This window comes from Vombatus ursinus, unplaced genomic scaffold (assembly GCF_900497805.2).
Source record: "Vombatus ursinus unplaced genomic scaffold, bare-nosed wombat genome assembly UNPS02014777.1, whole genome shotgun sequence".
Taxonomy (NCBI): domain Eukaryota; kingdom Metazoa; phylum Chordata; class Mammalia; order Diprotodontia; family Vombatidae; genus Vombatus; species Vombatus ursinus.
This window is the reverse complement of record NW_020954555.1, coordinates 1,887,687-1,900,024: the sequence shown is the minus strand read 5'-3', so window position 1 is coordinate 1,900,024 and position 12,338 is coordinate 1,887,687. Positions and strand designations below refer to the sequence as shown.

Here is a 12,338-nt window from a genome sequence, read left to right as displayed (position 1 = left end):
GAGAAGAGAGAGGGGAAGCATGGGTGTGTCAGAAGAAAAATCATATTAACAATCCACATGCATATTACACCACATGATTCAAAAGCCAAGAATGTGAGGAAAGTCAAATTTACACCCATGAAATCTACCTGAGACACACTGCTCTAACTCTTCTTGCCTCTAGAGCTCATCCTCATCTCTGAGAAAACTTCCCATTTACAAGTGCCTGCTGGACCCAGATCAAGAGTCCAGCCTATTCAAAAAGTCCACCTAAATAACATAATATGCTCATAAAGCTTGGAGTCTAACATGAACAGTACTGATTTAAAAGCTGATAATTCACCCCCTCTCCAATCCCCCCACCCCAACCCCTCCTGGGCCAGGCAAACTCCAAATAGACTTTCTCAAAGCTGAGGTTTTCATGAGATCTGTTTAACTGTACAAGTATTCATTATTATCAGGCTCATATCATTAGAACGGAAAGGAAGCCTTGTAGATCTAGTCTACCCCTCTCATTCTACTTTTTTTTTAATTTTTTAGGCAACTGGGGTTAAGTGACTTGCCCAGGGTCACACAGCTAGTGAGTGTCAAGTGTTTGGTGTGAGGCCGAATTTGAACTTAGGTCCTCCTGACTCCAGGGCCAGTACTCTATCCACTGCACCACTTAGCTGCCCCTAGCTCTCTCATTTTACAAATGAGGCCAAGAGAGTCCCAGCAATTCGCCCGAGGTCCCTTCAGCTAGCTAGTGGCAAAGCTAGAACTAGCAACCCATCGGGATTTGTTTCCTAGGCTGGTGCTTTCTATAGGACACCATCCAGACAGAAGGAATGAACTCCAAGAGATCAATGGTGGTGGCAGGGGCTCGGTCCAAAGCAGAGCAGCACTTCACTGACTATGCAGTCTGGTCTATCACTCCTCAGGAGAAGGTATTGGGGCCCTCCTTCCTCACACAGGTATTTAAGATCAGCACAAACAGTCCTACTTCCCCTTTTCATTCTAAGCACCAACTGAACCCATTAAGCAGAAAATGTCTATGTAAACAATGGCTCTTCCCCAAGGCTAGAGAACCATGGTGAGGCTACAAGGTGAATGGAAAGTTCCTCAAAGCCAGCATGCCAGTGTCCTTGTGTGGAGATAGAGTCCCATAGAATGTTATAATTGGAGGGAGCTTTGGAGATCAGTGAGCAATTCAACTTTCTCACTTTGCAGATGATGAAATGGAGGCCCAGGAACGGAGGAAAGATTTACTCATGGTAGTACCCAACGGGCCAGGGGCTAAGCAGGGCTAGACCCAAAGTCCCTGCAGGCTCCAATACCATGTTACACCCAGAACTTACCCATTTCAAGAAATAGCCATATTACTGACCGGGTACAGGGCAAGGTCTACTTACATCACCCCTTTGAGCAAAGAAAAAAAAATCCAGTGATAAAAACTATGGTGTCCCAGGAGCCTGCTTCAGACCCTAAGAGATCATGACTGATGAGCAGGAAAGGATAATCTAGTGCTAATTTGGAAAATGATCTTGAGGCTTTGCGTGCTTTTGGGTTAAGAGATCTGAAGTCAAACATAACAATGTGGGGGGTGGAAGTGAGGTAGGGAACGGAAAAAGGGGTCCTTCAATGGACAGGTCCAATGTTTTTCAAAGTCTTCCCATATTTAAAATGTCATTCATTGAACCTCTGGAGCTCTACAAAATGACCTGGTGTAAAATGCACACCCCTCAGGAAGGAGGCAAGCCAACAAATGAATGTTTAATATGCTCCAAGAGATCTTCTATTACAGGGAGAGCTCTTTCTGCTTGTGATTAAATTTTGCCTCACACAAAAGCAAAAAGTAGTCCAGAAGAAAGCTCTCTGACTCTGCTGGAGTCAGAGCAGCAAGGCCTGGGTTCACTACCAGATATGCATACAGCTTTAGGGCTATCACTCAACCTGAATGAGCCTCAGTTTCCTCATCTGTAAAATAAGGACACATGAAGCATGTTAACTCCACAGGGCTATTAAAACTCAAATAAGCAAGACGTGTGAAAGTACTTTGTAACCATCAAGCACCATATAAATGGAAGGTTTCATCAACAACCACCACAATAATAACAATTCAAGAACCTGTGATTTCACTTTTGCAAGCAGTCTCTCTATAGATGTAAATTATCACTTCTTTCCATCATTAAAGACAGCTTTTTGAGTTGTGGTGGCAAAAAAAAATTTTTTTTTTAAATAAAAATTTAAAAATTCTCTGGTCACTAACACTCTGGTGTTAAGCCTCTGTACTAATCAAGGCTGGTCCTAATGACAGTCCCACCAACGTTTTCTACCTTGCTATGATAGGTCAGGGCTTGGACTCCAATGACATAACCTCTAAGAACGTGGGGATTCCCAGATATATTAAAACACGCATTGAAGAGGACTTCAGGAAAAAGTATTACTAAATATTACTATTCACACCTAAATGCACCAAAGGATCTAAATTCACCCAATGTCTATTTTGATTCCTCTCCCCCCCACCATCTAAAAGAGAAGGGCTGGAGAAAATAGGACTGGAATAGTGGGTGTTCATCTGGAGCTGGTTTTTCTAGTCCCTCCTACTTCTGAGACAGCTCCAAGAGTCCTGTATTTCAGCCAGCCCAGACTGCCTGCCAGTAGGCATTCCCATGATAAAGACAGGAATCCTGGATTTGTTTCCCAGGAGTCAGAAATTCTGTTCGATATTTCCATAGCAAGTGGAAACAGCCAAGTCCCTATAATCAAATCCACTATGGTCCTCCAGGAGCCCAATAGCATCTGTGAATCTGATAACTTTGCTGGATCCCCCAGATGTTTCTCTTAAAGCAGCCTGAAATAAAAGTTTCATCCTAGGGTCTAGTCCCACATTTCCCAAGCTTCATTCCAAAGAACCCAACTGGTGTTCTCTGTAATGTGAATGGCGGACCCCACAAAAATATTTTGATGCCAGAAGTATTTCCCCTCTCTAAAACAATCTAAATAAAACCCATTTTAATGGTCATTTTCCATATTTTAATAGGCTTGATTTTCACTATTTTGCTCCAAATTTTGATACCTTCAGTATCTTGGGAATATGCCACAGGTATTCAAAGAACAGTGGTTATGAAGCATACCCTCCTCCCCAATTACTTCAAGTACATTTTATATTAAACTCTCTGTGAACATGTTTTCCCCCAATAGAATGTAAGCTCCTTGAGGGCAGACAATTTTTCATTTTTTTTTTTTCAGTCTTTGTATCCCCAGCTCCCAAGCACAGTGCCCGGCCACACAGTAGGTACTTCATAAGAATGAATGGGATCCACCAATATCTCAAGCCCTCAAGTGTGCCACAACTAAGCTCGTTTGAGTTTGAGACACTATTATAGTGCACTAACCGATCCTGAGATCACTTCCTCCACAGCAGGACTTAATACAAGAAACACAAGAACTAGCAAGAAGAAAAAGACAAAGAAAAGATTTTAACTGCCTGTTTCAGAACAGAACTTTCCCACTCCCATGAAAAAGACATGAACTCTGGCATTTATCTATCCTTCATTTCTTCAGAGAGCCAGACTCGAGTCAGGAGAACCTGGGTTCAAGCTTTACCTCTGACCTATGTTGTATGACCCCCTCAGAGCCCCATGGTGCAAGCCTGCTTTCCTTCACTGGCAGAAGGGGTTCCTCCATCTAGGAGATCACAGGTCCCAGCCCCTTCTCTCAATTTCCCTAAAAACCCTCCCACCTTAATTGTACCAATCTTCCCCAAAACAGAAATCAAGAACTGTTTGAGGAAAATAGGGCAGTCAAAGTCCAATGTTTTAGGAACACTCACTCTGTAACCTTATGATTTCCTGGGATATTTCCCCAATGTTAAACATTTTTACCAAAAAGAAAAAAAAAAACATTATCTCTCCTTCCCTGTTTGCTCTCACACAGCCATTTACAGGGAGCCCACACACAGTCCAGAAGGACTGAAGCTGTGTTCTCCTCCACAGGTCTAATTTCCTCTTTTCCCTGAGACTGAACTGTAGAGGGATTGAGACTAGGTGGTACACGTGCCTAGCACAATTACCGATGACGGTAAAGGTGGAACTTTTATAAAAGGATGCTTGCACTCAAAAAAGAGGCGGCAGATACAACATGCATTCCAAACTCCAAAGGACTCAAAAAACGAACACTTCAACTGTACGTGTCTCCCAACCACCAGCTACATCATCAGACCATCCAAAGCATTCAGATCTGCCCCTGTCCTACTTCTAATTCTGGAAGTTACACATGGGGGTGGGGGACGAACAGGACAGAGAAGAAAAGACCCAAGATGCAACCCAAACCCAAGCCTTCCTCCAAAATGCCAAGAGGGCAAGTCTTCAGTTTCCCCCACTTTCTTGCCTACAGTGTAGAGTGGAATCATTTCTACCACAGGAGAAATTCCTCACAGGGTTGGTCTGACTAGTCTAAGCTCTGTTGAGCAGCAGGAGTTAAGTCAGTTAGTTCTCAGGTCTCTATTAAATAGAGTCCCACTAATTAAAATCTCCATTCTAATAAGGAAAAAAAATGCATGTACTAGAAAATAAAGCAAGCCCACCATCCCTTTTTTCCAGCTACATGGATCCGACATCTTCAGTCCAAACACTGAAGTCAGAATAAAGGTGAAAAGACACCATGATGAAGTCCATTGAAGATAAATGGAATATATAAATGAGTTCTTTAAATGTGCTTTTGAAGTAAATCACTAGAAATACCCAGAGAGGCTCATGGTTTTTTGTTTTTTTTGGGGGGGGGGGGTTGTTATAACATGGAAAAAAACCAGAAACTTTGTGTTCTAGTTTTCTCTAATTGTTACCTTAAATTGCTTATTGGGTGATCTGAATTTTGACTTGAGCCAGATTCACCAACCATTCCTTTAAGTGCTTTATGTTATGAAGCCCTTTAGGCTGGAGGCAAGATGGATTAAATAAAACCCAGTCTTTTCTTTCCCTACCTTTCTTATAATCTATCAGTGAGGGACACAACATGTAGGCACTGAACAAAATAGAATATAAAGAGAGTACACCAAGGTGCCAAGACAGAGAGGAGGAGAAAAGTTAAGATCAAAGATCAGTGACAGGGGTTAAGAAGGGTGGAAAAAGAGAGAAGGAGGCAGGGGAAAGCTCCATCCAGATGATGGTGTTTGAAGTAGGCCTCAGAGGCTGGAGAATAAATAGGAAAAACCAGTCTTCTTCTGCCCTAAGAATGGATATTAACTTTGCCCTATCAGTTCCATAGTGAGAGACTTCCTCTCTCAAGGAGGTCAAGTCTGCCACTAACACTCTTTTAAAAGTCTCTCAAACTTCAATTCAAACAAAAGAAAGTGTTAAGAAGACTCAATATGTAAAGAGTAAGGTTTCGTTTTTTCCTAAAAGAGGACTCATTTGAAGCTAATTCAAGATATGCCAGGGTTAAATTAAGTTCTCTCTAGCTCCTTTTTAAGTTTATTTCCCCCTCCCTATCTCCCTGTCCCACCCCCCAGGAAAGACCCAATATCCAAAACCTAATATAAAAGGCCCAGCTAAGTAATTTCAATTCTGCAAAGCTCATGGGGTCAAAATTACCAAAGAGACAAATGCATCCTCAGAACCATCAAAGAAATCATTTATACCAATGGGAAAGTCACATACCCCAAACAAACAGCAAACCCATTGTAGAGATAAACCCAGCTCCTGTTCTGACAACACAGAATCTATTTCAGGCTGCATAAAACATAACAAGCAAAATAAATCCAAGGTACAAGCAAAATGCTGCTGCTTCCTCTTTTGTTTCGGGCACAATGCAACAAGGGCAGCCTGTCTGGGGCTCTGCTCCTGCTGATACAGGATTTGCTGCTGAACCTCCTCAAGGTCACAGCCAATTTCAGTTCTGGAATAAAAGGCAGATAGTGGCAGTGATGGTTTGGGTTATCACTGGCAGAAAAGCAGAGTGTAAAAGTTTATGAGCTCATCAGGATTGTTGTACCATTACATCAGAGGCAATTATAAATGGCCAAGAGCAGGAGATGGGGAGCCAATCAGATCACAGATAGGATGTCAACCTAAGACCAACTGTCTCCTGGCTTTGACAGAAGGATTTTACCTCCATAATTCAAATCCCAAACCAAAGCAATCTGCACTCACTACTCCAATCACTCAGCTGTTTACCAGCGCTTCCAGGGAGAAGCCCAGGCCACTGGGCCAACAGAGACCAAGAAAGGAGATGGCCCGGGCCGACCTGGACATGCTGCAGCCTGGCTCTAGCCGACCAAACGAGGCCCTTTCCCTCCCTCCAAGGGCCTCAGGGACCAAGGGGCCCCCCTGGGCCCGACTGCAGGCAGGGAAGGGGCTGCCCAGGGAGGGCCCATGTGCGGGAGGGTGGGGAGTAGGAGAACTTCCCTGGAGGCTGGGCAGAGGCTGCCAGGGGCTACACCCCAAAGCCCGTAAGAAGCACGCGACGCCCCCCGATCCTGGGCCTGGCCCGTGCCCTCCCCTCTCCCCCAAGCCCTCCCAAGAGCGCGCACCCCCAGCCCCAAAGGCAGAGGCGACGGAGGGTAGGCGAAAGCCCCCGAGACGGCTCTGTGGGAAGCCCCACACAAAGGCTGGAGAGCCCAGGCGAGGAAGGCAGCAAGGCAGCCATTTTAGGAGCAGAGAAGAGTGAGACAATGGCAGCTCCCCAGCCGGGTGGGCCCGGGCGGGCCGGGGGCCCCGGCGCCCCCCTCCCCGCCCCGGCCGGCAGCTCGCTCGCCCCCCCCTCCCCGGCCGCCTCCCCCTCGGAGCGCTCCCTTTACCTGCGGGGTCCGGGTGAGCTGCTGCCCGGCGCCGCCGCTGCTGCTCCCGGGGCTCATGGGCGCGTGGTGGCTCCTTTGTTGGCCGGCTCCCGAGGCGGCCGACCCCCAGGCCTGGCCGCTGCCCGCGTACTGCGAGGCCAAGTCCGCGGGGCCCTTGGCGGCGCCCCCGTCCTGGGGCCCGCCCCCGCCGTAGTCGCTGCCGGGGTAGCCCGGGTAGCCCCGGGCCGAGCTGGGCGACGTGAGCAGCTGGTTGAGGGTGGGGGTGGCCGTGGGCTGCGGGGTGCCCCCGCCGGCCGCCGCGGGGCCTCCTCCGCCCATGGCCCCAAAGCGCTGAGGAGGGAAGGACGCGGCGGCGGCGGCGGCGGCGGCGGCGGCTGCCGAGGCCGAGGCGCTGGACGCGGGGGGAGGCTTGGAGCCGGCGGCGGCCGAGGCCGGGCCCGGGGCGCCGCCTCTCGGGGAGCCCAGCGCGTAGGCCTGGGGGGGCGGCGGGTAGGCGCTGCGGTTGGGGTAGTAGGAGTTGTACTGGTGGTTGGGGAAGCCGTGGTCGCCGTGCGAGTTCTGCGGGGGCCCCGCGTAGGGCTCCAGGCCGCCGCCGCCGCCTCCGCCGCCGCTCTGCAGCGCTGCCAGGCCAGGGCTTTGTTGTCCGCCATGTTGGTGGAAGACAGCGGCGGCCACGGCGGCGGCGGCGGCCACGGCCGACGGGCTCCGGCCGTACGCCTGCCCGAAGCCGTAGGCGGGGGGCGGCAGGGCGGCCGCGGCGGCGGCCGAGTGAGGAGGCGGCGGCGGCGGCGCCCCCACCCCGTCGCTGCTGCCGCTGCTGCCGCCGCCGCCACCACCGCCGCCGGGCGGCTCCGGGAGGTTATTGTTCAGGGCGGGCCTGGGCCCCGCGTTCCCGTTGGAGTTCTTGAGGTCCGGCTCCGCGCCGGCCCCGCCGCCGCCGCCGCCGCCCCCGTTGCTCTCGGCCCCGTCCTGGAGCTCCTTGCCGAGCGGCGGCGGCGGCCCCCCGGCGGGGCCCTCGCTTTCCGGGCCGCCGGCCGCTGCCTTCATCTCCCCGCGCTGCTGCTCCGCCGCCGCCGCCGCCTCGCCCCCCGCCTCCTCTCGCTGCTGCTGCTGCTGCTGCTCCGCTTTCTTCAGCTCCGAGGGCGGCGGCGGCGGCGGGTTGCCCAGGCTGCTAGCGGTGGCGGGGGCGACCTGCGCGGCCATGATCCCCGCTGTCTCCTCCGCCGCCAAGCGCCCCGACCCGGGCCTGTCTTCTCCTCCTGCTCCCCCCCACCCCGGGGCCGAGTCCCCCGGGCTCCCCTCCCCACCCGCCGGGCGGGCCTCGGCTGCTGGCGCGGCTCGGGCTCTCGCTCTCGCTCGGGCTCTCGCTCGCTCGCTCAGCTCCTCTCTCTCCCCCCCGCCCCGCCGGCTCAGGCTCCGAGCTGGCGGCGGCGGCGGAGGAGGAGGAGGAGGAGGAGGCGGCGGCGGCCGAGGGGGCGCCGGCGGCTCAGCTGCTCCTGGCTCTGGGGGCTCGGTGCCCGGGTCCCCCGGCTCATTCCCCCAAGCCCTGGCCTGGGAATGAGGGGGGCGGTGGAGGCTCCGCTCCCCAGGGCCTGGCCCCGCTGTGACTCTCCGCTTTCTGCTGCCGGAGAAAGGAGGAGGGAGGGGGAGGGGGATCGGGGAGGGGGGAGGGAGGGAGGGAGCAGGGGGGGAGGGGGACCCGGGACAGGCGGGAGGCGGCAGCAGCGGCGGCGGCGGCCGGGGGGCCGTGCGGGCAGCGGACTAGGGAGGGGCGGGCCGGGCCGCTGCCCCTGCCTCCGGGGCGGCTGCTAGGGGCCGGGGCTGCTGCGGGGCGGGCGGACGGCCGGACTGAGCGGCTGGAGCTCCCCCACTCTCCTCCGAGTCCCCCTCACTCCGACACGAGGCTCAGCACTGCCATTTTACCCAGCGCCGCCACGGCCGCCTGGCAAACTCGGAGCGGAGTGCAGGCCTTGGAACGGACTCTCCTCCGGGCCCCTCACAAAGGAGGAGGAGGGAGGCGAGAGGCGGCAGCAGCAGCAGCGGCGGCACCAGGCCCCGGGCCCCTTCCCCGCACTCAGCAGCGCCGCCACCGACGGCGCCGGGGAAAACCCGGAACGGAGCCGTTCCTCCTCCGGAGCCCGCCCCGCCTCCCTCTTCTGTCCTCTTCCCCTCCCTTCCCCTCCTCGGCCGCACCGAGGGGAGCAGGCGGCGTGAACTTTACCCGCCGAGGCCAAACTGGCCCGGGCCCGTGGCTGCCCGGCTGCGGTGCGCCCGCGGCCCCCGCGCCGCCGGGGCCGGCTCCGCGCCGCCTCCTGGCCTCTCCGGAACACTTTTCTTCTTCCAAGCCCTTGACAAACCCGAAGGAAAGCCCCAGCGCGGCGAGCGCAGCCCCTTTTCAGCCAGGAGAGAGAGATCATTGTTCAGCTTGCAGACACTTTCCATTTTCCCATTTCCCTGCCCTCATTAGCCCTTCTGACAAGGCCCCGGGGGCATGGGGGCCGGATTATCCCCATTTTACAGAATTGAAAGACAGAGGGGGAGGGATCCTGCTCCAGGTCACTCAAAGTCAGGGGCATAGAGGACGGCTTTAATAAAAAAAATACCCTACCCCAAGGTTGGGGCTTGGGATCCGCCGCCAGGCCGGCTTAGCCTCTTAAAAAAAAAAAGTGGTCTGTCAATTTGTGAACAAACAGAACAATAGGATCAAAATGAGTTTGGGATCAAAGCAGAAGGCGCGGGACTGACCTAAAATGGTTAGCACCCCGGCAGCTTTGGTGGCCACTCGGCACTCTAGGGGTCAGGAGTACAGAAGCCTCCTCAGGTTTGCCTCTCAAGACAATTGTGCCCCCCATTCCTCTCTCTAAAAAGACAAAAACTTTTATGCTTACAAGGACCCGAAAGCTGTAAACTTTCATATAGGCTAAAAGGGCCCGGAACCATTTTTTTTTTCCTCAAGTACGAGAGAATTGGACCGGGCAGCTTGGAACCCACCTGGTCCAAGTAATGTGTATTTCGGGCTGCCAGGAGAATCGGTGCTGCTGGACTTGAAACTCCAATTCCACATTGCAGAGGATGCAAAAACTTTCAATTGCACAATGGTAAGAATTGAGAGAAACCAAAACGTCGCGTTCCCTGGCCCGACAAATCTAAAGTGAACAAACCACTGAGAAGTGCACTTCAGTTCTACTCTTCTACCTGGCAGGCTATGGCATGCAACTGGCCCATCTAATCCACAGTCGCTTCTCTGTCCTGCAACTGACTTGGAATATTCTTTGAAGGAGGCCTCATTGTTTTGCTCTGTCATGACAGGCTATGAAAACCAGAGAGGATTCCAGCACACCAGCAGCACTGGAATCTGCCTTTTGAGGGGCCTCGTCCTGTGTCACCAGACACCCTAGGCCCCTCTTCCATAACCAGATTTTGTGTTTTGTGAAAGTCGAAGCTCATAGACTAAAGAGTCTTGTGGGGCCCTAGAAGAATTCATCAGCCGAGTTCATTTTAAAAGACTCTTTGTTAGAATTTCTGCTCCTCCTGATATAAACACTGTTGCTCTGAAAATGACATCTTTATCAGGTCGGCTTTAGGGACCAAAAAGTGACTACAATTTAGAAAAGGGACTTGTTAAATTGTATGCTTCCTGAGGTCAGGGCACTTATCTTAGGGAGGCAGCCCTGAACACTGGAAAAAAAAACGCTGACTTAGGGTCATTGGACCTGGGTTCAAATCTAGTCTCTGATCATGTACTACTGCCTGTGTGACCCTGGGTACTTCATAACCTCCCAAGGTTGTGGTTTCCTGGTCTATAAAATGAGGGGGTTGGACGCTAAGGTCTCTGAGGTCTCTCTCAGTTCTAGATCTCTGATCCCATGATCCTTCTTCCACTGAACATACCTGCCAGGGCCTAGTATTCTCCCATACAGGCAAAAGAGAGATGTACAGATTAATCCATACTGATTGTATCTTTATGAAAGGGAAGCAATCTGGGAGATCTCCAAATCTGATATTTATACTTTCCAGCAAAAAAGCACCAAGAGCCGTGTTTGGACACGAAAACCAACTGACTTGGCACCTGTTTAAATAATGGAGGCCTTGATGTCCTATGATAGAAAAAAAGCCCCCAAAGGCCTCTTCCCCACTCCTACCCCCTCTTTTTGCCACTAGTCCTCCAAAATACATGATGACAGATCTGAAGTCCCTAGATCACACCAGCTCCTAGCTGGGCAAGCTGCCACTTCAGTGATAGTTCTGGAGGGGGACAAAAGGTAATATTCAAGAGCTAAAACATCAGTTCACTTCTTATTTAGCATGATAGGAGAACTTACCAACTTCTGCAGGCCCCAGGGATCTTGGCCAATCAATTCACTGGTGACCACAGTGAATTACAAAAGTCAAAGTAGTCTAGACTATCCCTCACAAAGGAGATCAGAAGACTTCAAATACTCTCCAATGAATCTAAGGGTGACAAATGAGGCTGGAGACCGTGGTTCAGAGGAACCTCTGGCATTTATTATATTTTTATTTACTTTTTTAAAATACTAAGCAACCAAATCAAATGGCATCCAAAATAGATTTGGAAAACTGACTGGAGTGGGCCAGTGCCCTCATTTCACTAGGAGTCCTCAGGGGCTACAAATCTCTTGATGCATGAGGTCCTAGAAACCAATTACAGGCTGCCTCATAAAGGGAGCTTGGCTATTTAATCAAGTGCCTCTAAACTGGCAAACAGTCCAGGGTCCTGCACACAAATGAGGAATTTTTACATGCAATTACCCTGCTGTTTTCTTTACAGAGAGCTGTGGTGTAAGAAGAAACCTGGAGCTGAATGAGAATCTGGAACCCAGAAAGGATTTTCTCCAAATTAGGCCCTCCTCATTTGCCCAGTGGCCGTGAAACACAGAACCAGCTCCAACATCCCTCATTCCAAGCAGAGACTGCACGTGTGGGTTCTCTGTATTAAAAACAACCACCATTTTACCCAGTGATGAGACAGGCGGCTGAAAGTCCATTCAGCTGGGTTGGAAGATGACAAATCAAGTTTTTTCCCCTCCCACATCTCATCCCAAAGTGGGTGGGAGGTGGGGGTGGTGGGAAGCTTCCACCTTAAAGTGTTTTCCCCCAACCCCCTCAGCCCTGCAACCACCAAGCTAGAGAGGCATGCCAGAGACTAGAGGCAACTTTCTTTGTAACTGGTCCAGCCGCCCTCACTAGAGGCAATGGCAGCTGGGAAATGAGGGGAGGCTAGCTGGGCACGTGGTTTGCCCAGGGATCCCAGTCCCCCGGCTGGCCCAGGCTGTGAGATCCTTGGGTGGGGACTGTGGGTCCTCCCCCTGGTGGAGTTTCTTTCCTCAACGGCCCTTGCCATTTAACCCGGCAACCTGGCAGCCCAGGAAACCCGGTGTAGATTGGAGGGCTTGGACCAGGACACAGAGGGTCCCTCATGAAAAGTGCTTCTGCCAGCAGCAGCCTGATGGCAAATATGGACTGAATCGTTGACATGGAAACCGGACTAAAGTCTCTCCTCTCCTCAATTCTCTCTCTCTCTCTCTCTCTCTCTCTCTCTCTCTCTCTCTCTCTCTCTCTC

The 12,338-nt window shown here is 52.0% G+C and overlaps 2 protein-coding genes across 3 annotated transcripts in view; one reads left to right on the top strand and one right to left on the bottom strand.

The window, feature by feature from the left end:
• Window positions 1-7,960, bottom strand: part of ARID1A (AT-rich interaction domain 1A) — a 90,403-nt gene extending 82,443 nt beyond the window's left edge. Inside the window, exon 1 of one of the 2 annotated variants that reach the window (XM_027864824.1) lies at window positions 6,758-7,960. In XM_027864824.1, coding sequence (XP_027720625.1) covers window positions 6,758-7,960 — 1,203 coding nt within the window. The remainder of the gene's footprint in view (window positions 1-6,757) is intronic. The other variant, XM_027864825.1, reaches the window with a different exon arrangement.
• LOC114045060 (collagen alpha-1(I) chain-like) overlaps window positions 7,959-12,338 on the top strand; it is a 97,678-nt gene continuing 93,298 nt past the window's right edge. Inside the window, exons 1-4 of the mRNA XM_027864873.1 lie at window positions 7,959-8,123; window positions 8,206-8,352; window positions 8,443-8,748; window positions 8,836-9,130. Coding sequence (XP_027720674.1) covers window positions 7,959-8,123; window positions 8,206-8,352; window positions 8,443-8,748; window positions 8,836-9,130 — 913 coding nt within the window. The remainder of the gene's footprint in view (window positions 8,124-8,205; window positions 8,353-8,442; window positions 8,749-8,835; window positions 9,131-12,338) is intronic.